Source organism: Calonectris borealis, chromosome 6, assembly GCF_964195595.1.
Source record: "Calonectris borealis chromosome 6, bCalBor7.hap1.2, whole genome shotgun sequence".
Taxonomy (NCBI): domain Eukaryota; kingdom Metazoa; phylum Chordata; class Aves; order Procellariiformes; family Procellariidae; genus Calonectris; species Calonectris borealis.
The window spans coordinates 31,448,534-31,472,203 of NC_134317.1; the positions used below are offsets into that span (position 1 = coordinate 31,448,534).

Genomic DNA, 23,670 nt, shown 5'->3' on the forward strand with positions numbered 1-23,670 from the left:
AACTTTCACCCAGTTACCCCTGCCGAAACCCACATACTTCAGTGAAATGAATGCAAGAGATTAAATTGTACACTGCAAGAGGCCCTGCAGCACGAGCTGTACCCAAGGACACTACACTGGCAGAAAACCGGGCAAAATACACACAGATGATTCCCTCAGGAAATGACAGCCTCCACTGCAGAGAAAGATAGTGATCCTTACCAATCTGGCATTCAAAAAAACCTCCTTTCCAACCAAGAATCTGAAAATATAATATGAAACATGCAAGAATGACTGACCAGATAAAGAATCTGTTTTTTTCCCTTAGATGTCTATACTATCTCCCAGCAATGGAACACTTTCTTCAGCCGTGACTAACTGCTGGTGTTTAGGAGAGAAGAAAAAACAAAATGCAAACAAACAAAAAACACCACACAAATAACATGAATGGTAACAGGAAAAGCCCTCCCTTACAGCAGAAATCACGCCACCTAAGATTTTATTATAATTACTGTTATAATGCAGAGTTCTGCTTGTCAAGAGAAAGCTGAAGGCTGATACAAATTCAGACTCAAAATATGATCTGTTTCTGAAACTGCACTATAGTGTAACTTTTAAGTAGATACACAATCTAATAGTTTATAATCCAAGCCACAATGAGTCTACCATCTTTACAAGTACTTGTACAAGTGTTTTACGACCCCCTTAGACAGAGGGCTGGAACCTTATGGCAAGAGTGAAATTACACTGTTTAATTCTCTCACCTCTGGGTTGCACCATGCTTTCATATGCAGAGATTGAACTACAGCAGCAGAAATGATGCCTTCTGAAAGCACTTCTCAGCAGAAGTCCATGCAGAATTCTGTGTATTAATAATGGAAATCCTAACCTATACCAACAAGCAGTGCACACTGCACTCAGAGAGGATCAGTGATTTCTCTACTGTTCTACCTTACGAAAAATACCTTACCTCAGAGAAAAAAGGTGACTTAATGACACTAAGGACAAAAAAAAAAGAGGGAAGAGGTTAACGGCTCAGAAGGTATAGGTTTACCTCAGGCTCAGCCTCCTTAAGGGAGAGTCACCCTACTCGTAATTAAAAAGCACAAAGTGCCTGACTGAGCTCATTACAGATTTTAATAATATATGTACTTTGAACATACAAGAAATGAGAGATTTCAGGCAACTGCCAATCCAAGGTAGATCTCTGACTTGATTTACAACCCAATCAAGCCAGCAGTGATTAGATGTTCACCTGTTTAATCGTCAATGCCTTGCATGACATTAATTATGGACTACACAAACTCATTTTCATGAGCTTGCTCTTCACTTTATATTTCAGTCTCTCAACCTATTCCCTCTGAAAGTATATATAAAAATCCCCCAAACCATTATTTATATTTATCAGTTCTCAGTTTATAAAACTATACACACATTACAAAAAATTAACATCACAAGTAATGACCTTGTTTGGCTGTACTGCAGGTAAGAAGCTTGAAGGTCCTCAAACAGTGTAACTCCACCAGCAAGCACAGAAACAGACATTCTGACAGACCCACCGGCTTTAAACAAGGCTACTCACATACTCAAATTGCGCCACTGACGCTTTAGTCTTCAGACTTGGCAGCTGGTACTTAAGTTATGGATGCTGCACTTACCAAGTGGTTCCAGAAAGTTCAGAAGAGAAGGATTATCAAGGCATCTCCCTCCTCCCCCTTTTCATTCCTGATTTCTAGGGATGTGCCAGCAGCTAATTAGTGTAAGGCAGAGACAGCCTCTAGCTGCCTCTGATTTACCACAGCTTTACCTGGGCAGCCTCTCCCATGCCTCCCCAATCAGACTGTGAAATCTCCGCAAAGTTAAGGTTGGACTTCAGTTCTAATCTTGAAAATTCAGATCCTTCCCTCAGACACAAATCAGAGTAGAAGTATCACTTGTTATGTAAAAGGTTACTGTCAACTGCAAAATGTAATTTAGAGGAACATTCAAGTCACCACTTGTTTCCCTGTATGCGCCAAATCTCCCATGTCCTTGAGGTAAAGGGCTGCATCCTTGGTGAAATGCCATCTCCTCTGCCAGGTGGAACAGTAGCAAATTGGGGATAGAAGATTTCCAATGCCAAAAAGGCAGATTTGTCCATGTGGACAATCTTGTCCTAACAGCCTGACACTACTGTGATCTGACCTTGCTTACACGGGCACTTTGCTTTGCTTGTCCTGCTCCTTTTCCCCATAGATCCTGAGCGCTACAGTACCAAACTCACTGTCAAAAGTCTTGTTCTGTGACAGCAGAGGAGGGAGGAAATAGCACACAAGAGAAACTACAGCGTGTCTAATTTTAGCTTGCCTCTATTTCTGACAGAATAACTTCAAAGGCAGCAAAAAAGTTGCACTCAGTCTGCTCCCATTAAAATCCATGACAGTTTCCCCATCAGCTTCAACAGGATAACCTTATATTAGGAAAAGCATACATCATTGAATTCAGATAAAATACATGTAAGAGACAGAGCTGTGATGAAGGGGGTGTTTTCAATAGTGCTGTAGATACACATAGTGACTTACTCAACCTCCATCCTACTTGGCAGGACTTTTGGGTAGAAACCCAAAAGAACAGCACATCAGCAATGGAAAAAAAAAGGTAAAAGACAAGGAGGGAAACCCCCATGACTTACTGTGGTCAGTACTCACTGTGCAACTCCATTTGGCCCAGCTGCCTTTCCCTTAGAAGAACAAAAGCACAGCTGTGTAGGCGATACTTCCTTTTTTAACAGCTAAGTACCCCTCAATGCTTAGAGACCAACTATCACACCCCTGTGTTAGGGAAGGATAAAGCTAGAAACGCCGCCTGTTACTCATACTTGTATCCCACCTCCTGTAAGCCGGGAGCCATCGTGTGACTACAGCTGTGAGGAATCTCAAAGGCCCCCACCTGCGGCCAGTGAGGCACATGGGGCAGAAAACAAGTTTAACCACACCACACAACTAAAAAGAGAAGCACAGGACTTGTGAAGTTTTGAAGGAGTATGATCACTATTCTGACAAACAATATGACTTCTACTACTAAACAGCTTTCCAGCCATAAGACCTGAAAATAATTAACTAAATGTAACCTGAAATGAAGGTAAGGTCAAGCTTGAACATGCCTTACAAACTGGAGAAAGTTGAATGTGGTCCCTGAATTAATCAGGCAATGCTAGGGCAGGAAGGAAAGGAACCACAATCAACATGATAAACATACTTTAAAATGTGAATACAAAACTAAGGTTTGCTACTGTCAGACACTAAGGTGCGTGTGTGAATTCACATGTACAACTCATCTTTCCCATATTAAGAATGCTGTTAAATTGCTACTTTAAAATGGGTAGGCATTACAGGGAGAACAGAAGACACTATCGTTGACTTGATGAAAGCCAGTAAGAATATCAAGACTTTTTAATAAGAAAAGTCTAAATGATTTAAATAGCACTTAAATGAGAACCAATGCCTCTACCATTTTATTCTTTATCCCTCTTACACTCATTAATGTCAGTCACTTCCCAGCCACAATAGCTTTGTGACCAAGGCCATCTACTGGTGAGTGGAGTGTGCAAATTAATGGGGTTTTTGTTGGCCAGATTTAATTACTGCTTGTCAAGATTTAGACACATGCATTGAAATTGTGCTAAGCAGCTGTTTACAGTTGAGCAGTGTCAGTAATTAGTAAACATGACCACAGTTTCGGATGAACAAATAAATAAATAAAGGCTTCCCAAACTCCACATGAACGTAAAGAAACATGAATTTGCCCAGGGGAGAAGAACGTGGTACTTCCCATCCCCAGTTCAAGTGTAGTCCAGACACCTTGTGACCTCACTGTTCTGTGTAACATGAATCAGAAATGTCAGCATTACTAATAGAGATATTAATTTTACCCTAAAAATCACTACCAGACCTGGTAACATTGTTTTCAAGAATTACTGGGGTCTGAATGAAGAAGTTTGCAGGCTAAAACTGCAAATATTTTACATCAGTATATATCGGGATTTACACACTGTACACCAAAATTACAACTGTATTTGCCCTCCTGACTTAAAACAACAGAAATAGAAGTCAGGCAAGGAGATGGAAGGGAAATAAAGCACACCCAAATCCTCACACACTGTGATTTCCAAGGTGATGTCTGAGACAAATCAGCAAGAGAATTTGGGAGCACTAGCATGCTGCGACACAGAGATCCCCACATTGTTCTAGTGTTCCCCGTTCAGCATCATTACTCCTAAATCATGAAGTTGTTTCTAATAAAACACTTCCTTCAGCTCTTTTTTAAAATTTGGTAACACTTAAGTTACTATTATGATTTTTAGAGTAAGGTGTTTGAATGGCAGCACTGGAAATCCCCGAATTACAAGACAATATTCTTCTCCATCTTTGCCTTTAAGTCTTAGATCAATATGAAGCAAATATAACCCTTTACTTGTCCTTTATGTCATGAGAATTTGGGACAATCTTTATAGTATATAGAAATGTATTCACCAGGAGCTAGCTTGAAGACACTAAATTCTTATCTTAAATAATAGGATGTTTGGGTAGATATATTTGGCTGGCAACATAGAAACCAGAAGTTCCTGTTTTGCCTGAACAAGCAACATGGAAGAAAAGTATTTCCACAAGAAAAAATGTGGATGCCTAAGATGACAAACGCCCTTCACTGACATTCACTTCAGTCTGATTAATTCCTATGATGATGAGATTTATGACAGAAAATTTATGGATGGCAGGTAAAAAGTAGGCAAACCTTCCTGTAAACTTCAATGCCCTCTTCTTGAAGATGTACATTTATCCATTCCTTGAAGTTGGGTTGGGGTTCTTTTGTGGTTTGACTTTTTTTTTTTTGGGGTGGGGTGGTGGTGGGGATGAAGTTTTTTTCTGAAACCAATATTAGACTGTAAATCCAGTTTAATTATACCAGTTTTATTCACTGTGGAAGCAAACCACTTTCCAGTACAGTAAAATTAGTAATTTATGTGCCTTTCCAATTTTTTTTTGGTGCAATAAGGCCATGGGTAGTTCTGCATCTGATGGAGATTTGTAGTCTCCAGGGTAATTTTTCAAATGAAGGTTAGAGGGGAAAAAAACCCAAACATCCAACAGCTGCCCCCCCGCCCCACAACCCACAAGACAAACACAACTTTGGAAGAATAAAATAGCACATGTAAATTTCCAATAACTTTTTTTTTTCAGCAAAACTGTGTTATCATCAATTCGGAGCATGTTCGTATCAAGTCACAATTTTATAGTGAACAAAACAAGAAAATCTTTTTTCATTATTAGTCAAACAGAAGGGTGTACTCTGCCTTTGCTTCCAAAAATGGAGCACTCACTAGTAAAAGGGCAATCCCTCATCAGTCATGACAGACTCCCGTTTTGATATATCCAATCAAACAAAAAAGATACTAATAAAGTAATCCAAATTAAAAATTAAGATATATCAGCATTTCTAGATAGACCTCTGTGACTTTAACGTGAAAGCAGACAATCCTGAATATAAAGATGGCTTCACTGGCTTTTGTCTTCTTTTGCTCCATAATAATGACTTCTCTTCTAAGTGCATCTGCACACTTCACTAGTGTTCTGCTTGTTTCTCTTGTTACTACATTAAATACTGCTGACTGATGCAGCTTCTTGCAGCACATCATTCAGTGGCCAAACTGGACATGCTACCATTTAGCATCACTCCGGCAAATGGTCCACAGAATAATAAAAATTTTTTGCTTTGCTTCAAACTTTTCCAGACTGACTGCATACAAAATGGCTATATATAATCTTAAATACAGAATTTTGTTTCTCCCCTGAAGACAAGGCTCTCTGTCATCACTGAACTTTGTCCAGAGGACCAATCACAAATTCTCCATTGTAAGGCCAGGCTGCTGCTGCTAAGGCAGAGCAAAGTATCATTATTTTGGCAAGATTTGACATAAAAACTTACTGATAAGCTTTAAACATTCTTCTCATTAAATCACTGCATCAAAAGAGCTGAACTACGGAAAATTTAATTTCTACTTTTCAATCACAACTACTGTGAATCACAGTAATTATACTTATTTTACGCTTTCAAAACACTGCACGAATCTCTACAACATGCCTGGGTAGAAAGTTAGCTTTATCTTTAAAGTTGAGATAGGGGATAAAAAAACCCTGTTATGATGATCTCCTGTTGATCTGCATATAAAAATCTCAAGCTACTTACACCAGGGATCTCATGTTCCAGAAACAGAGATAATCTAAGAATTGGGAAATTGTTAAGTTGCAACATCTAATTTTAATGATTTGCTCATTTCTTCAACAAGCATTTCAAACAGAGGACTTCATTTAGTTTCACTGTCAGGTCCTCCTTGAAATTCATGTTTTTGACTGATTTTTCTTTCATAAACCTCTAAACTTGGAATTGCCTGTATGTTATTGAATTGAAAGGAATGTTGTTCTTATTTTTCAAAAGATGTACATATATATATAATTTGATCCATTTTCCCAGTGTAATGCTAAAAGTTTTTCTTTCTCCAATCCTGTACCAAGTACTGACAATGGCTCTAACTTTCTTAATCTCAAGTATATTCAAAAGCAAGATTACCTCAAAATGAACTGCTGAGGCTAGACAATCTAAGAAGTCCATCTACCTCTATTTCATCTTGCATATTATTCGGTTATATATTGTACAGTCCCTATGGAAAAAAGAAACATAAGAAAATAACTCAAAAGGGCCACCAGCTATGAAAGTGTTGTTTATCTTCAAGTAGTACCATTTCTTCTCAGAATGTAAGAAGTCGACATACCCGTAATACCGGCCTGCGTGAAACTGCGCTGTGTAAATGCCTGGATGGCAATGGATGAGCATTAGTACTAATTAAACCTGTACTAGCCTGTTCCAGGGAAAAGGCTTTATTGTAACGCTGCAGCATAGTGTGAGTTTCAGAAACGATTCTGGGAAATCAAACATACAAAATTCATCCCTCTTTTTGAGGAGAAGGCAGGAAGGGGGTAAAGAGACCAAGAAAAGCCTGATATTTGTTACATCAGAACATTTACAGTGGTACATAAAAAGACTGTAGAAGGCATTTATTCTAATAGCCTTGGATGTTCAATCCGTGTAATTGTCCAGTCTGGTTTTACTCCTTCTGTAAATTCCCTTTGGAACCTGGAAAAGGAAAGACAGTAAGTGAAGAGTTGTTAAAATTTACTTGATCCTTAAAGAGTTACTAACACCAGCAGAAATCATGAAGAAATATTTTACTTCAAAGTTATTCCTGTAAAAGCTCCTTAGACTTGATGCTTATGCCCCAAAATGGAAGATAGATCAAAATTAATTCTATAGTGAGAAAGAAAGTGCACTGACTTCAGAGTGTTTTGGTTCAGATCTCACAGACAGGATCAAGCAGCAACAGTAAAGACCCTGATATCAAGAAAGCACTCAGTTTTCATAGCGGTAACTATGAATATAGCTTTGTGGAAGATCTTTATCTCTAAACAAAGGGTTTCATTTAATGGGATGGTAACTGCATTGTAAAGGGAAATCCCATGCTACGCATCCTACCTGAAAATTTTCATTTTTACTGAACTGTACTTTAAAAAGTAATATATTTTCAGAAATACATCAAAGATCAAGCTAACAGTAGTACTGAAACTCCTGAAAGAAAATTCCACAGTTGTTGATAGGAAAATGAAAATGTCCATCCCTATTTTCAAAGAATCTTCCTCTTCCTTCTGTAGTCAATAATGCCTGCCTCCCTGAGCATGTCAGTTTTGACTGCTTGTCATCTAAAGGTAAGTCTGAGCTTCAAGCTGAATATTCATGATCCCAAGCAAGCTGCATATTGCGGGCAAGAGCAGTATAACCTCATTGCTTTGCAGATCCATGCAAATCCACTCCTAGAAACTGTCTTCTCCAGACACCCAAGTACTTAACACTAGGCTTCCAAGGCCTGTAGTATCTTTGCCCGTTTGAGTTTAGGTTAGCACTGTAAATAGCAGAAGGAACGCATACTTGAAAAGATCCCTCTGCTGGGGATTAGAAACAGATACTTAGGGCTTTAAGGGAGGCTCTTGAGGTTAATGGAGCCTCAGAAGCCTCCAGCTCTAAAGAAGATGCTGAATTCGGCTAAGGGATGGATCCACAAAAATCCATCCAGGCAAAAAGCACTTCTGTCCTCAGAGTGTTTCCTTTGTTCCAGAGCTCCTGATCATCTAGACCCCATAGTCTCTTCATTGCAAACATGGGTGTAGAAGTCATTGATTATATTGCATTTCTCTCACAAAAATCCTCACTTTTTCCAACTTCTGAGAATGTTATTTCCAGGTACATTTTGCAAACTGTGCAGATATTTCTGCACTGCTCTGAGATCAGTACGCTAATACAGACATTACAAGCATTTCTATGAAAATCCATCTACCTAACGTGCGCTTTGAGGGCTTGGATCAGAGTGGCATGAATTATCTGAAGACCAAGTGATGCGTGCTTTGTTCTGCCTTTCTGCAGAAAGCATTTGGCTAAAAAATTTCCTCCTTCATGAGCTACTTTTTCAGCTAATTGCTGTTCTGACTTTTGTGCGGGAAGCGACAAGTCAACAGCACCACACTTGACTGTTTGGCTTGACTGCACTGCTGTTAGCTGTGCTGCAAGAAATGAGAAACAAGAGCTGATATTTCCTGAAAGCTGCAGCAGTATAGGAAAGGATCAGAAACCTCATTCAATGCCCCAACTATTGCTCTTACTGACAGAGAAAGAATTCCCATTAATCTCAGCTCAGAAGCAAGGTAATAACATAATGACTTTAAGGGGTGTTTAAAAAATTTGGTCCTAGAATAAAAACCGGAAAGCTGGATGAGAACTAACTGATCAAGGTAAATTAAGACATACCAAGTTCTGCACAGGCGCAGCGTGAATGCTTTCAGTTCCCAAACTGCTTTCCACACAGCTAGCCCATGTACATGAAGGAAAAAAAAAAGGACAAATAAACTTACTCATAGTTTGCTGTTAAAAGATGTCTTTTTTCTTTTGTGCTTTCATCTCCAAACACAATCTGGAAAACTTTGGTTTCACCTGGTACTTCATCAGGTAGGTTAGCACCATTCAGATACCAGAAACGCATCAGAATACTAACAAACTTCCTTCCTGTTGGAAATAAATCAAAGCATAAAGTAGATCTCATTTTTTTCATCGGTCAAATACTCCTATATGCTATCTAGCATATATTCTAGTGAGAGCCTGGAAGGGCAGCTGACTTCAGCCATAAAGAATGCATGATAGAATAATGAACAATAAAGCTATTTAAAACCTCATTCATGCCATTTAGCAACAATAAAAATACACTCTGCAGAAAGGTAAGTGTTTTATCGTGACTGTTGCATGACATTGTACATAATCAAACCGTATGAAGAAAAGCTGGTTACCACAAAGTCCAAAGGCAAGTACTGCTACTACAAAAGTATGTGAAGTAGTTGAAACTCAGGAGCAAACTAAGAGAAAAAAAAAATCCCTATCCCCCAAAACAGGAAAAATGCTCACTGGGTCTGACAATTTGAAATGCTCATTGGAAGACCCATGGTTAGACTATAAACCATCTCAATTGTGCCTGATAGTGAACTGAGCTGGTATTTAACCAAAAGAAAAACTTGTTTGAGCTCATCACTAGCTTAAAAAAAAAAAAAAAAATCAAGAAGTCCTAGAACAAAGTATATTCCATGAAAGCAGAATAGAAGTGAAGACAGCAAAATTTATTTCATTATCCAGCCTTCACTATTCTTCTTGGAAGACGTATTTTCATTGATGAAGCAACAGCTTTCTGCATATAGTAGAATAATTGTTTTGGAATGTTCTGAGATTGCTAAGAACTAATAATTTAAAAATCTGAAATTATAAAAGAAGAGGAATGAGCAAGACCTAAACAGATGTCAAAACAGTACTATGACTTATTAACAATAATCTCTCAGGTTCTGGTTTAAAAGGAAATCAGGGAATTATATATAGATGAACTACAAACAGAAGAACAAGGAATGAGAAACAGTACTCAAAAAAACATCTGTAAGGAGAATGCCTGCTTAGTAGCAAAACCAGGAAATAAGACTGCCCGTTGCTGAAATGTTTTAGAATTCTAAACATACCATCATCATCATAGTAAATGCGAACATCTCCTTCTGTTGTGTACATGATTGCGTCAATGTCAGCTGCTAAAGCATCCCTGTGGTTGTCAGGGAGCAAAGAAATCTTTTCCTTCAGCACCTGAAGTACCTAAATTCAGAAAAACTGTCAGTTTTTCATTAGGAAATTGAAGTAACAATCTTTTCTACTGCAGTTAATAAAATGAGCTATATCGCTAAAACATTTGTATAACATATACAAGAGCTGAAGTGAAAAAGCACTGGGAAGTTTCAGCACTCCCAAACCCTAACTCAGCGATATTAAAGAAGATCCATTTAATGCTCAAACCAATGAAAACAAAGTAATTAAAAAAATGTTTAGAAAAGATACTGTCAAAACAGAAGTCATGTAAGCCCAGAAAATACCAGTTAGGCTTGCTTCCGCAATCATACTTACACTGCCTTCTCACTGCTGATTTCTTGCTATGTGTATATTCCTTAGCTTTTCATTAAATTATTTCTTAGTTATCTTTCACAAATTTCTTTGAAAATCAGTTCCATTACCACTAAGTTTATCTTTGTTGTTTTGTGATCCGCATTCCCATTAGAAAAAGTTTAAACACTTGCCAATGAGAAAAGACTGAAAAATCATTGCTCTGGGACTTAAGTTCCATACTGCATTCACATCCATAGTATTTGAGTGTCCTAAGACCTACACAGCTGTGTTAAGTAGAAAAAGGGTGTGGTGCACGAACTGAACAGAGGCATCACCTCAAACACCACATGAGAAAGACATGTCACAAGGAAGGATGAAGCTGTGCAGCACTTATTTTTAACTCATATCCAGTTTTTAGCCTAACTTGAATTGCCATTTTTGAATAACAAACAATTCCAGAGGTCACATGGAAGCAAGATGCGATCTTCACTAGAAGACGTTGTTTTCTAGTACATTTTGCCAGTATAAAATTCACTGGCCAAAGCAATAACAAAGTAGTGTGGTATCACAGCCTCATCCACCACATCCTCTGGTTACATAAGGTCTCTGGATCAATGTTAACCCAATCACCTGACGACTTTAAGATGAGCAGAGGAAGAGGAGATGCTCTTTCAAAACAACTATAAGAAACAAACTCACATTTTATTGCTATCTCTGCTCAGAGAGAGGAGGCAAGATTGCCCAGTGGGGATGCACTAGAACAGCACCAAATTTTTGGCTGCAAAGGCATGGCTGGCAATAGGGCAGGCCAAGCTGACAGCCAGTAAGAAGGCAGACATAGACCTGAAGTATCTCCTCCACTTGACTCTGATGCATCTGCTACCCCTGTCCCCTGGGAAGGTCAAGACAACTTCATCAATTAAAAATTCATAAAAACACAGAACACACAGCACCGATGTTTAACTAGCCAGGTCAGCCATATCCCTGAGACCATGACACAGGGCTGAGGCCTTCCGGCCGAAACCAGTAATTGGCTGTATGATTGGCTGCTTGGGGGTGGGAATGTATGAGTGCAGCAGGGATGAGCACAAACCAGTTCCTTTCTTCATCAGAATTCTGGTGCACAGACCAAAAGCGTCAGCTATCTGCCTACACCAACAGAGGTGTGCAATTCTGCCTGCCATCCAGCACCCACCGCCTTTCAATCCTTTCTGGAACACCAGCAATCTTTTTGGCAATTGGTCCTTATGCTCAATGGCAAGAATTTTTTTTTTTTAAAATACAGTAACTTTAAATTAAGTTTCATGCCTTGAAATCAAACAAAAAAAAAAGCTGCAGGACAAACAATTGTCCTGTTCCGCATTATGCTGTTTTTCCCAAATTAAACCAAACTGGCAGTATTTGTAGGTAATGACAGGCTGAATGCATGTTGCTTCATAATGAAAAATCAATTGCTGGAATAAAAGATGGAAGGCATTTACCTCTGCTGATACAAGTTCATCCAGCAGGTCAAGTTTACGCTGAGACAGTAGCTTTGAAACAACAGAAAAAGCCTATCAAAAATAAAAAAAAAAAGAGAGAAATACATGAACAAATAACACTAGGTTGGCTTATTTTTCAGACAAATCCATCATTATGCGACAAGCTACCCAAATATTCCATGATTTAAGATTTCAATGTTTGCAGAGTATATCACCATTGAAATGGAAGCCCTCCAGCATTAAAAAAGTGATTCCGTGAGCTGATAAAAACATACTTTTTATCAGTCTTTTCAGTCTCTCATTTAAAGCATCAAACCTTTTGATAACAGGCAAGTGAATGCATAGCTTACTAAAAAACAGCATTACAGTAATCCATATAAATTGTTTTTACTCTCTTTTTGATAATTCAAACATCCTATGTCTTTCTCTGAAAATATTTCGTTCCCCTTTCCCTTTTCGCAGCTCATCTCCTGGTTTCAGTCAAAACAGAAGCTCCAGTTTATAAAATTTCTATATAAATCTGGATTAGTCCCTAAACTTCAGGAACCTCCCCTTTTCCCCTCAATTTTGCAGGTATAGTTACATACAATAATGCCTCGACATATTCAAGTAGTGTGCTTGTGAAATGCCAGCGGTGTGTTTAGGACTCTACAGCAAGCAAAACCAAAAAAAACAGGGCAAGGTAAAACAGGTGGTTCTGCACACTCAGCAACTAATTTGGTGTAGGTTTTTTTCGTCTCTCTTGAATTGATCTTAAGCATTTTCACATTCTGTCCCCTACAACCCAGTGTATTGTTTTGGGTTGGGTTTTTTTTTGTTTAAATTAAATATAATAACTGAAGTTTGATAGCAGGTAACTGTAATTTTTACATGATTAGCTTTGAGATCACTACCTCTTTGATGCATTGGGCTGACAAAGCCTATTGGGTTCATAAATTTGGAGAAACAAATATGTGCATCAGCTCTATGCCTGCCTAAGCTTTGTCATTTTAGGAAAACCAGCTAAGAGGAGATATGTTTCCCGTTAAAGTCTCTAAAACACCTGGAAGCACCCTTCTTCATCGTCTCACTTTGGGAGACGGCTCATTTTAATTCTGGAATCTGGGAAAAGAAAGCAAGAAAAGTCTGAGGAAGCGCGCACCCCCGATTATTCTCCCTTCCTCCAGAAGCGAGGTACCTGGAGCCAAAAGCGGGGAACCCGAGTTTCCACACACGAGTTTCGGAGAACGCGACGATGTCCGCATGTGAAGTCAAACCCGGGCAGCGGCAGCGCCCCCGGGGGGCTCCGCGGGGCCGCTCTGAGGTGCCGCCGGCGGGCCGGGGCGCGGCCAGCACGGCTCGGGCACCCTTCCCCTCAGGCAGGCAGGCAGACGGGCCCTTCTCGTCTCCCCGAGGCACCGCACCGAGCCCCGCCGCCCGTTCGGCGCTCACCTGCTTGGCCCCCCGCGTGAACTCCTCGATGCTGAACTCCTGGTCGAAGTAGAGGCGGATGAGGAGGTAATAGAAGCGGGTGCGGAGCCAGGCGAAGGGGCTGGTGATCCTCACCACCACCACCCGCCGCTGCGGACCCTCGGCCTCCGGCCCCTGCCCGGCGGTGCTGGCGAACCGCGCGGCGGGCGGGAGCGGGCGGAGCCCGGCCAGTGGCCGGGCCGAGGCGGCAGAGAGCGGAGGGACCCGGGCCGCCCCCGGCGCCGCCAGCGCGCGCGCGAGCCAGCGGCCGCGGCTGGGAGCCGCGCGCAGCGCCATAATGCCCGCTGTCCCCCCACCCCCCACCCCAAGCCCGTCCGGCCGCGGCGCCCGCTCCGCGGGAAACAGAGCCGCCGCCGCCGGTTCCTCCGCGGCGGGGCGGCCTCCGGAGGCGGTGGAGGTCGGGTGACCGGTGGGGTGACTGGATCGCGCGGGCTCAGAGAAGCGCGCAGTTTTCCCCAGGACCCCACTCCCGGGGAAGGGAGGAATCCGCTGGTTCCCCAGCGCTGGCCCAACGGGAGGAAGCGGGGAACGTTTCTGCGCGAGCTCTTCTTTCCGGGGGGAGCGGCGGGGGACGGACGCGGGTCAGCGGCGCGGAAGCGGCCATGGAGCGGCGGGAGCAGCCGGTGGTGCCGGTGCCGCGGCTGGCCGGGGTCACGCGGGAGCAGTTCCTGCGAGACGTCTACCCCCGGGTACGGCTCTGCTTCTCCGCGCGGGGGAGGATGGGGCTCAACGGCCGCGGTGGGCCCGGGGCAGCGGCCCGACCCGGCTTGGCGCAGGCCTGGGTGTGGTGAGCGGGTGGGACTGCGCGGGGAGACGAGAGGAGAGAGAAAATTTCCTGCGACGCCTCCTCTCCTGGCAGAGCGAGTGCTGGTAAACCGCGGATTTGGGGTTTATGTGCTTCATAAAAGGTGTCGCCATCCGTTAAGCTGAATGTGAGTTTAGGAGCAAGGAGCTTCCACAGGCAAGTCTCTTCTCAGCTGCTGAAAAGCTCTGACAGCTGATCTGTGGGTTCATTTTCTTTGACAGTAGTTAAAAAAAGTGTGATTGCTGTTTTTGTTGCTTTGTCATCACTGCTTCCTTTTTTCTCCAAGGTCCCGATTCAAAGCAAAAGTGTCTTTCTACTGATTTTTTTGTGTGCGCTAGATCAAACCTGTTCATGGTTGTCAGCCTCAAGGAGCCTTAATAGAGGTGGAAAGAGCTTCTTTCATGAGGACATACAGCACCACCATAGCTCACAGTCTACACCTTAACTGTCTGGTCTTTTGTCTGTTTTCTGCTAAGCTCTGGCTAGAATGACTAAAGCTATCCCTTAGCCTGGCTAGATTCCTCAATGGCCCCAGCACAAAGTGAATGTTAAAATTGGCTTTGCCTCTCCGTATTCTTCCTTATCCTGCTAGGAGAGAGGATATAGTAAATAGATAAACAGTCCACAACAAATTTTGTTTCAACATTCAGCATTCTGATTCGCTTTATTCAGTTGTGACTTTGTGTAGTGGATCCCAGTATTCAACTGACTTGTTGCATGTACTTTGTTTGAAAAACTAATTCTGATTTTTTTCCACTGGATGCTACAATCATTTCCCCATTTAATTTTTTTTGTTTCTTAGAGAAAGCCAGTAGTGCTGAAAGGAATGGAACTGGGCACTTGCACAACCAAATGGACAGTAGATTACTTGAGCCAAGCCGAAGGATCTAAAGAAGTAAAAATTCATGTTTCTGCAGTGCCACAGATGGATTTCCTCAGTAAGAACTTTGTGTATAGGTACTTCATTCCAAGGCCTCTTGTATTTTAAAGGCATGTGCTTGTAACTTTCAAACATAAAGTGCATCTGTTTGAAGCTGAGGGTGAGAATATGAAGATACTTTCTGAAAACTGTAAATTACTTATCAAAGCGCTGTCCTTGATTTCCCTCTCTTCATTCTACAAATATCTCAACACCCTGAATAAATACTTACAGGGTGAAAGGAGGGGCCAAAGAGGGCCTTAAAAGTGATGGCATGAAGAAGTGTTATAAAGGTATTTTGACAGAGCACCCTTGTAGAAAATCTGAGCCTGGCATTTGCTGGCGTTAATAAAAAAACAATCCAAAAAACCCTTGATACTAGATGATATGCTATTTTGTTCTAATCATATGGTGCGTTTTCCATGTTACTGAATAGTGCTGGTTTCTGACTCACTATGTGTCTGAACCTCTTTGGATGCCGGCATGTGGCAGGCATGCTATTCCACTCTAGAGGGACGTTACTAATTAAAACCAAGCTCCTTTCAAAGTTAGCGTGTGCAGTTCTCAGAATGTTCAAACTACTGGATACCACACGTTTCACCAGCTCTTTAATCTTGATGTGGGTCACATAAACTCTTGATCTGCTCTGAAGTTCCTCTTTTTTAGCTGCCAAAACATTTCATCAGAGTTAATCTAATCTCAGTCATTGTGTTGTTCTTCAAGGGTAAATGCTTTTACTTTAATTGTCGTTTGTTTTACCTAACAAGGTGTGTTCGGTCTGTTAAACTTTTAAGAAGGCGAAGCATATGCTGTAAGTGTAAACAAGCTACAAGTCTCTATGAGTAGAGCCTGTTGTTCAGGGAAAAAACACCTTATAATCATGCTATATTCTGCTCACTGCATAATAAACCTTTGGATCTTTGAAATTAGGTGGTACTTGAATGACTTTGCCTTATCTCCATAATTCCTTTTCCCTGCTCTATTTTGTTTCTTTCTATAACACCTCTTACTGTGAGTTCACATACAGTTGATCCGGCGTGCTAGTTTTAGCAGGTTTGTAGATAGACAGATGAGGTGCTCTGATGGTGCTTCATGACAGCAGGTGTTAGGACTTTCACCTACTTCACTTGAAATTCAGGAAGCTTTGACCCTTTCCACAGCAAGCCCCTCATTCTAATATGAAGGGAGAATAAGTAGAACTAAAAGAATAGAAACACTGAGGACTTAACGTGCAGTTCCATGATTTTAAACTGATGCACGTGAGTAGTACTGCAGTCCTGTTGTAAGTTGCATGTTCCTACCCTGTCTTTGTGTTGGTTCTGGAACTCATTTGGCCACGTTGTGATGTGCTGCAGAAATCTGAATGTTTTTCTGCTGTTTTAGCTTTGCTAGCAGGTTCACCATGAGGTCAGATAAGTGCCAGTGCTAGCGTAAGGGAGGAGATAGGATGATTAGGGTAAACAGCAAGGGCAAAGCTGTGGCAGCACCAGCATGCATCGGTTTAAACCGTCATGGAGCTGTGCTCTCACTTTCTTCAGTAGAAAATGTAAATGTGCATGATATAACAGTTCAACTGAAGTCAGAGGGTTGGTGTGTGTTTGTTTGTTTGTTTTTCCATTGACTTCAGTGGTGGTTGTGTTTGACTATTACAAACAAGCCTAAAACGTTCAGAGAAGTGGTCTAAGTACTACCAGATGCAGGTCACATTCTGGTAGAGGGGATAACAGGATCACAAAAAAATTTGCTGGCGGATAGTTTCTTCTTAACGCTGGGTCCTTGGTGGTTGCTCTGAAATTTGATGTTTACATACAATATATTTGTTATCCAGTGACACTTAATGTGAGATGGTGAGTTGAATGAACATAACATTGAATTCATAACAATGAATACGTGTCCTATTACTACTTGTGCTTGGTTTGCAATTCAGCTATCAACTGATGCCAAAATCTGTAATGCTTATGAAAAGCTCCCACTATTTAAATAAATATGTAACACTTTTATTGACTTCAGAGGGACAGGCTCTAATGCTCAGTGATTCTTTTTGAATCTTCTGAAGTTGTGTTTAATAAATTCAAGGAAAACTGTAAAGAAACAGTTGAAAATATCAAGATTTCTGTGTTTTGCTCAGCTGAGGTAGCACATATTTTTAAAAAATAATCAGATAACTGAAATAAATTTTATAGATCTGCAAATAAAAATCGATATCTGTGTTCCTGCACAAATTCATAGCAGAAAATGCATAAACATATGTATATCACCTGCAGTAGTTTTCTTGATGCTGATCTTTTCTGCAAATTTATGAAAATGTACAGTAAACAAGCCTAAAAATGACACACTGTTAGAGAAATAGTCTAAGCAAATATTGTCAGACGTCGGCCACAGTTTGAGCCTAATTTGACTGTGAAGAAATTTCTTGTACTGTGACTCAAACCATTCAGACCTCTTCAGCTCAGGAGGGGATCTTATCGAAGTGTATAAATAGCTGATGGAGGGAGTAAAGAAGACGGAGCCGGATTCTTCTTGGTGGTTCATGGTGACAGGACAAGAGGCAATGGGCACAAGTTGAAATACAGGAAATTCTGTTTAAACTATTTAACCCCCCCGCCTTTTACAGTGAAGGTGGTCAAACAATGGAACAGGTTGCCCAGAGAGGTCATGGAGTCTCCATCCTTGGAGATACGTAAAACCTAACTGGACGCTGTCCTGGGCAATCTGCTGTAGCTGACCCTGCTCTTGGCAAGGGGGTTGGACTGGAGGATCTCCAGAAGTGTCTTCCAGCCTCAGCAATTACATGATTTTGCTTGGATATACATTGGAACAATTTACTAAAGCAGAAAGGTTTGTAAGTGTAGAATTTCTATCTCGGAAGAACTCTTCAAACACCCACTGCAAACACTGATTAGTCACCATGTTTTTAAAAAAAAAAAAGGCAGCATATTGCATCTTCAGTTATACGAGATATGGTAAAAGAGCTTATGATTTTAAACCTGGCATTTAGACCATGTGTTGTTACATTGATTCATTGTATAAATTTAAATATTTGTATTTCAGAACTCTGCCTTTTGATGTATTTGTACGAAGAGCAGCTGAAGTCAAACACAAGGAGTACTTTCTTTCTGAGGTAATTTCCTTAGTGTCACAGTTTCTTCTGTCAGTTATTTTGCCAGTATATGGAGGGGAAAATGATGACTTGTAATTTAAAGTCTTAACTCCAGTAAAGCACTTGATCTTAGATTTAACTGTTTCGTGTGGCTTGGAGCCAAGGGAAAAAATGTGGGGAGAAGTAATTTTTCCCGGAAGTTGTTTTGTATGTGTACAGTGTGGTTAACTTCAGTCATCCTGTTTCTGTCAACAAAAACTGCTTACATGAGCAAAAATTCCAGCATAAAATTTAGAAATCAAACCTTGCTTTAGAATAACTACTGTATCATGTACATGTTTTGCAAGAAAATGTCATGAAGATATTTTAGAGTTTGATTACGTCTGCTATCAAAATACAAATACAGATTTATTGTAACATAATTTGTGAGTAGCAAATGTGTGGCTATCTTTATGTATCAGTGTTCAAACTAGGGATTTTTCAGGTAACTGTGATTAGGAAGCAAACAGTTTTGAATGCAGACATGCTTTTCACCTTTCATGCTACATAGGATGCTGTAAGTTTTGAAGCCAATTGAAATAACTTCCTGCATCAGTATTCTGAAGAACTTAAGTTATAATCTGCATTCGCTTTGAATCCGTTCAGTAACAGCAATGCTGAAGCAGTTGACAACTCTCCCTCCACTTTACTCTTCTACTCTCAGTTAACATATTTTTCCCATTTCTTGAGATGAACAGCAGGGAGCAGTAGAGTAAAGGCAGTATAACGAAGTAGCTGAATTTGTAAATGCTATGTATTTGTACCGTATTTTAATGAAGCCCTGCATTAGATTAATGAGAAAATACAGGCTCTTTGTTTAAGTGTGTTTGTAGTTCTTATTAAAAAACAAAACCAATTGTCTTTATATGTTCTCTTCAGAATGAAAAGTACTATTTGCGATCAGTGGGTGAAGATGCTAGGAAGGTGAGTTACTTGAGATTACAGTTCTAATATTGTAAAGTCACAGTTCAGGAATATTTTAAAAAGCCTGTTGTCATCCACTGGCTGTGTAGTACAGGCATACAATTTGTTTATGGTCACTTGGCTTGTGAATCTGACTGATTTAGGTCAGAATATTTAAACCTAAGTATCTAAAAGAGTTGCTGTTATATGAGAGCTTAGCTGATCACTGCAGAGTACATGCCTCACCTCCCATTGTTTAGCTTTTGTTGTAAACTAATATAAAAGGATTTCTGATGATCTCTTGCTTCTTCAGTGTGATTTCTAGCAGCCATGGTTCAAAGCAGCTCTCTGGCTGTTCATATTAATATTGTTGACCAAGTCAACGCTGAAAGGGTGACCACCAAAAAGCATTGCTATTTTCAGCTATTCGCCAATGCTGAAGTTCTAGCCCTGTGTTTCATATGATGGGAAATGATAGTGAAGTGCTCCCTTATTTTAATGTGCATATATGGTTCTCTAAGAGTTTTGTCCTTTTTGTTTCAGGATATTGCAGATATCAGAAAGCAGTTTCCTATTTTGGCAGAAGATGTTCAGATTCCAGAGTATTTTGAGAAGGAACAGTTTTTCTCTAGTGTCTTCCGCATCAGCTCAGCTGGATTACAGTTATGGACACATTATGATGTAGGTAGTACATGTGTTTAACATAAAATGTTGCAGATGGCATTATGGAGTTGAGATATTAAGGTGCAAATCTCTGACAAAGATCAGTTAATGACAAACTTCACATATTTTGAAATAGTGAAATGAATCACATTCAGTGGTACAGTGAATTTTAAATAGATGTATTGTGTTGGCATAATATCTTACTGTTTTTATGTCTAATTCCATACTTGTAAGATTAAATGATGTTTGATTTTTTCCCTTTTTTTTTTTTTTACTGTTTTGAGTTTCAGTTAAAAATCTGAAACACAGTAACTTTCAACATTTTCCTCTTCAAGATTATCTTCATTTTTCTATTCTAATGGCCAGATTGTTGGTAATTGTACAATGATTGTGGTAGTCTGTTGCTGCAATGCGGTAGATTCCAAATAAGATTGTCTTCTAACATTGTGCAGTGTAATTCTGAATAAATTTATTTATAAGAAAAATAGTTTTTTGCATTATAATTAGGAAAAAGAACCCTTTATCAATAGGAAGTCAGCAAAATGAGGTAGGAGTAACACTGAAAAAGAGAAGGAATCCCAAATACATTTTGTGTTATATTTTGCTGGTTTATATGTCTAAAGTATGATATGTCTTTGTGTTTTAAGATGGAAGGACTTGATTCCTATTTAAGGAAAAAAAAAGTTGTTGGAAAGCAGTATTGTATTTCCAGATATACTGTTTGTCAAGAATGTGCAGCTAAGGGGATAAAGTAACTCACATTATTGAGTTTTTTAGATTAACTATATGTGGAAGCTCTATTAGCTAATTCTTAACATATGAAGGTTTTAGTAATTCCTTCTTTTAAGCTAATGATATTTTAGATTAGTTGCAGGCTATGTATTTATTCTTAACTCTTGGCTGACATCTTTCTTACCATGCTTATTCCAGGTAATGGATAATTTCTTAATCCAAGTAACAGGGAAAAAACGAGTTGTTTTGTATAGTCCTCGAGATGCACCGTATTTGTATTTATCAGGTATGCATGTCATATATATCTAGTTCACAGTTTGGTGATCGTAGTTGCCTTTCCAGCTCACAAGCATTGCACTGTAGAAAAAAATCACTAACAGACAGCTTGATGTAAAAGAAGTAATTTGGTCCCTTAACTCTGATCCTGTTTGCTTCAGCCAAACCTAAGCGTTTTTAGTGGGGCAGGTTAGGAAATTTGCAAAGGAGCACAGCAGCTTTGCCTGGTTCTGTTTTCAGCACCTAACTCTGGAGGAGTACAGTGTTCTGTCTGGATTCAAAATGGTGTTTTAAATGTCAGGGAAAGTGTCTTTTAGTGTTAATAAGGTTGCAGTTACAGGTGAAATACAGACAACAGGAGAACATGTCTCCTCAGGAAATGAGGAGTGCCGTCAGGTTTGCTTGGTTTTTAGAAAAGTTACAGAACAATAAACCAGTATTAAATCTGATTCAAGAACTGCCATTTCCAGCAATGTGATAATGCTTTGTTACTGTTGGAAGAGTAGGAATGTTTATTCATTACTTCTGAAAACCTTCCTAGGTACTAAGTCAGAGGTGCTGGATGTGGATAACCCAGACTTAGAGAAATACCCCCTTTTTGTGAAAGCCAAGCGTTATCAATGTTTTCTGGAAGCAGGAGATGTGTTATTTATTCCAGGTAAGTAACAAATAATTCCTGACCATCTTGTGTTTTTAAACAGTTTTGTTTGCAATTTCTCATTTCTAGGGATGGTAAGAGGTTGCTGAAGCATTTCTGTGTTATTAGTAGGAGCATCTAAAGACTGGCAAAACCTGTCTACTTCTTCCAACTGTACTAATTAGCCTAATAAAAGGTATTATTATACCTACCTACAAATCTTACCTTCCTTCAAGATTACACTATATGCTTCTGAATTTGTGTCTTCATAGATTAGCACTATAAAATCTGAAATTACTTCAGTGACCTGAGTTTTCTAATGACAGAATTTGCATGAAGTACCATTTCTGTTCTTCTGTAGCTCTGGCACTTAAGAACTGTGAGGCACATGATTTCATGAGAATTATGGATGGTAGAGTTATTGGACCTTCTAGAAATCTGTAAACACCTTTGGGGAATGGAAAAACAAGTCCTAATCATTTTTCTGCACAAGCTGAAAATATAAAGCTCCTTCCTGGGCTGAGATGACAATTCTGGTGATCAGGGAAAGGCATTTGAATTACTCTTACTGAACTACTCCTACTTGTTATTAATTTTTTATTTTAACTCATCATGAGCTTGTGGCAGATACTTATTCTGTTACTTTTCATATTATCTGGGCAATATAAACAGGCCAGTAAACAAGGCGGCAGTAGGTTTTTAGGAAGTTTTAAAATAGATTCTTAGCCTTGGACTGTTACTTAATTTTGATCTAACCATTTGTGTTTCTTTCTAAAGAAACTTTTGGTTACAGTTAGTGAAAGGTATGTCACACTGTTGCTCATGTCAGCATACATAATTTCTGTTTTGTTCTATGCAGTATAGATACTAGTTTAGTCTTTGCCAGTAGGTGTGCTGGTCCAAACTTAAGACACACTTGGCACTCTTAACAATGACTGGGGAGTATAGGGATTTTTGAGTCCAGAGAACGGTGCTAGCTGTCAGCATTCTGGAATGCATATTGCTGAAAAAATAAGATGTTCTTTGAGAAATGTGTGTGGTTATTATGGAGAAGGTAGAAGCAGTCCCTCTTCCTAATCTGAAAGAAACTTCTTGTTCATTTCTCAGAATAAGCTTTCCTATGTCTTCAGCACATACAAGCACCTAAGCTGCAATAAGCACGGTATTTAGTCTTTATATTTAAAATTGAAATAGGGTAAATATACCATATTAAACTTATTTTTAAAATGTACTCGATGACACAAAAATGTCTTTGCTTCCTTACCACAGCCATGATGATTCAATTGGAAAGCCTCATGACTTTACTATGAAAAGATAAGCAACTTGCGTGGGTGACCTGGCTGACGCTGGTGGTTTACATTAATGCTTGGACAATCTGTGCAAGGTTAGGGACTAAATCTATGAAAATAGGTATCTGCATTCAGAGTAGAGATGAGTGAGGTGAACAGGGAAGATGATGTATTTTCATCCTACATGTGCTTATAGTTTGCTTACGTTTGAGTATCTCTTTATACTTCAGGAATTGTTACTTTTGTGTGAAGTTATGGATCGACATAAATATCTGAAAGAACTTACATTTGGTACAATGCGATATATTCAGGGATGAATATTTATAAATAAAAAAAATACAGTAGTTGAGGCTTTTCCTCAACTAGACTTAATTTGGGTGATTCTGACACTTGTTATGAGTCATGTTGAAGTTTCAGAGAGTAATTTTCATTTTAGACATTCTTCTTTCTACAGCTTTGTGGTTCCACAATGTAATTTCTGAGGAATTTGGAGTGGCACTGAATGTCTTTTGGAAGCACCTTCCTGCTGAGTCCTATGATAAGAGTGACACTTACGGAAATAAAGATCCCACAGCAGCCTCTAGAGCTATACAGATCTTGGACAGGGCCTTGAAAACACTTGAAGAACTACCTGAGGAATATAGGGATTTTTATGCTCGGAGAATGGTGTTACGCATCCAAGAAAAAGCCTATAGGAATGATTATGGATAAAATAACACATTGTAATTCAGCAAGCTCCTATGAAAGTAGAAAATCGTATGTTAATACAGGAACTGTCCCTGTGTATATACATACATTTTCTGTAAGACTAATAAAAACTATGTTTATAAAA

The 23,670-nt window shown here is 39.7% G+C and overlaps 2 protein-coding genes across 4 annotated transcripts; one reads left to right on the forward strand and one right to left on the reverse strand.

Moving 5' to 3' along the window:
• Window positions 1–4,907: 4,907 nt before the first annotated feature.
• Window positions 4,908–13,785, reverse strand: MAIP1 (matrix AAA peptidase interacting protein 1). Of its 3 annotated transcripts, XM_075153588.1 has the most exons (6): window positions 13,437–13,775; window positions 12,006–12,077; window positions 10,113–10,239; window positions 9,052–9,123; window positions 8,869–8,926; window positions 4,908–7,149 (listed from the first exon to the last, which is right to left on the reverse strand). In XM_075153588.1, the coding sequence occupies exons 1-6, from the start codon at window positions 13,749–13,751 to the stop codon at window positions 7,071–7,073; spliced, it is 723 nt and encodes a 240-aa protein (XP_075009689.1). In that variant the 5' UTR covers window positions 13,752–13,775; the 3' UTR covers window positions 4,908–7,070. The 3 variants fall into 3 exon arrangements, with proteins under 3 accessions (XP_075009689.1, XP_075009690.1, XP_075009688.1); XM_075153589.1 differs by lacking the exon at window positions 9,052–9,123 and having other exon boundaries at window positions 13,437–13,785; XM_075153587.1 differs by lacking the exon at window positions 8,869–8,926 and having other exon boundaries at window positions 8,973–9,123; window positions 13,437–13,785.
• A 16-nt stretch (window positions 13,786–13,801) lies between these two features.
• TYW5 (tRNA-yW synthesizing protein 5) lies at window positions 13,802–23,670 on the forward strand. Its single transcript, XM_075153590.1, has 8 exons — window positions 13,802–14,164; window positions 15,083–15,237; window positions 18,251–18,320; window positions 19,218–19,262; window positions 19,785–19,922; window positions 20,835–20,922; window positions 21,454–21,570; window positions 23,293–23,670. Exons 1-8 carry the CDS (start codon window positions 14,078–14,080, stop codon window positions 23,547–23,549), a joined length of 957 nt encoding a protein of 318 aa, XP_075009691.1. The 5' UTR covers window positions 13,802–14,077; the 3' UTR covers window positions 23,550–23,670.

Bases quoted from the DNA above. Each gene is read 5' to 3' on its own strand.
- TYW5 (XM_075153590.1), top strand. From the start codon at position 14,078: ATGGAGCGGCGGGAGCAGCCGGTGGTGCCGGTGCCGCGGCTGGCCGGG. The intron at 14,165-15,082 runs GTACGGCTCTGC...TTTGTTTCTTAG, and splicing joins TGCGAGACGTCTACCCCCGG to AGAAAGCCAGTAGTGCTGAA. The intron at 19,263-19,784 runs GTGAGTTACTTG...TTTTTGTTTCAG, and splicing joins TGGGTGAAGATGCTAGGAAG to GATATTGCAGATATCAGAAA.
- MAIP1 (XM_075153587.1), bottom strand. From the start codon at position 13,751: ATGGCGCTGCGCGCGGCTCCCAGCCGCGGCCGCTGGCTCGCGCGCGCG. The intron at 12,078-13,436 runs GTGAGCGCCGAA...TATTTTTGATAG, and splicing joins TCACGCGGGGGGCCAAGCAG to GCTTTTTCTGTTGTTTCAAA. The intron at 7,150-8,972 runs GTAAGTTTATTT...TTCCTTTTCCAG, and splicing joins CTTTTAACAGCAAACTATGA to GTTCCAAAGGGAATTTACAG.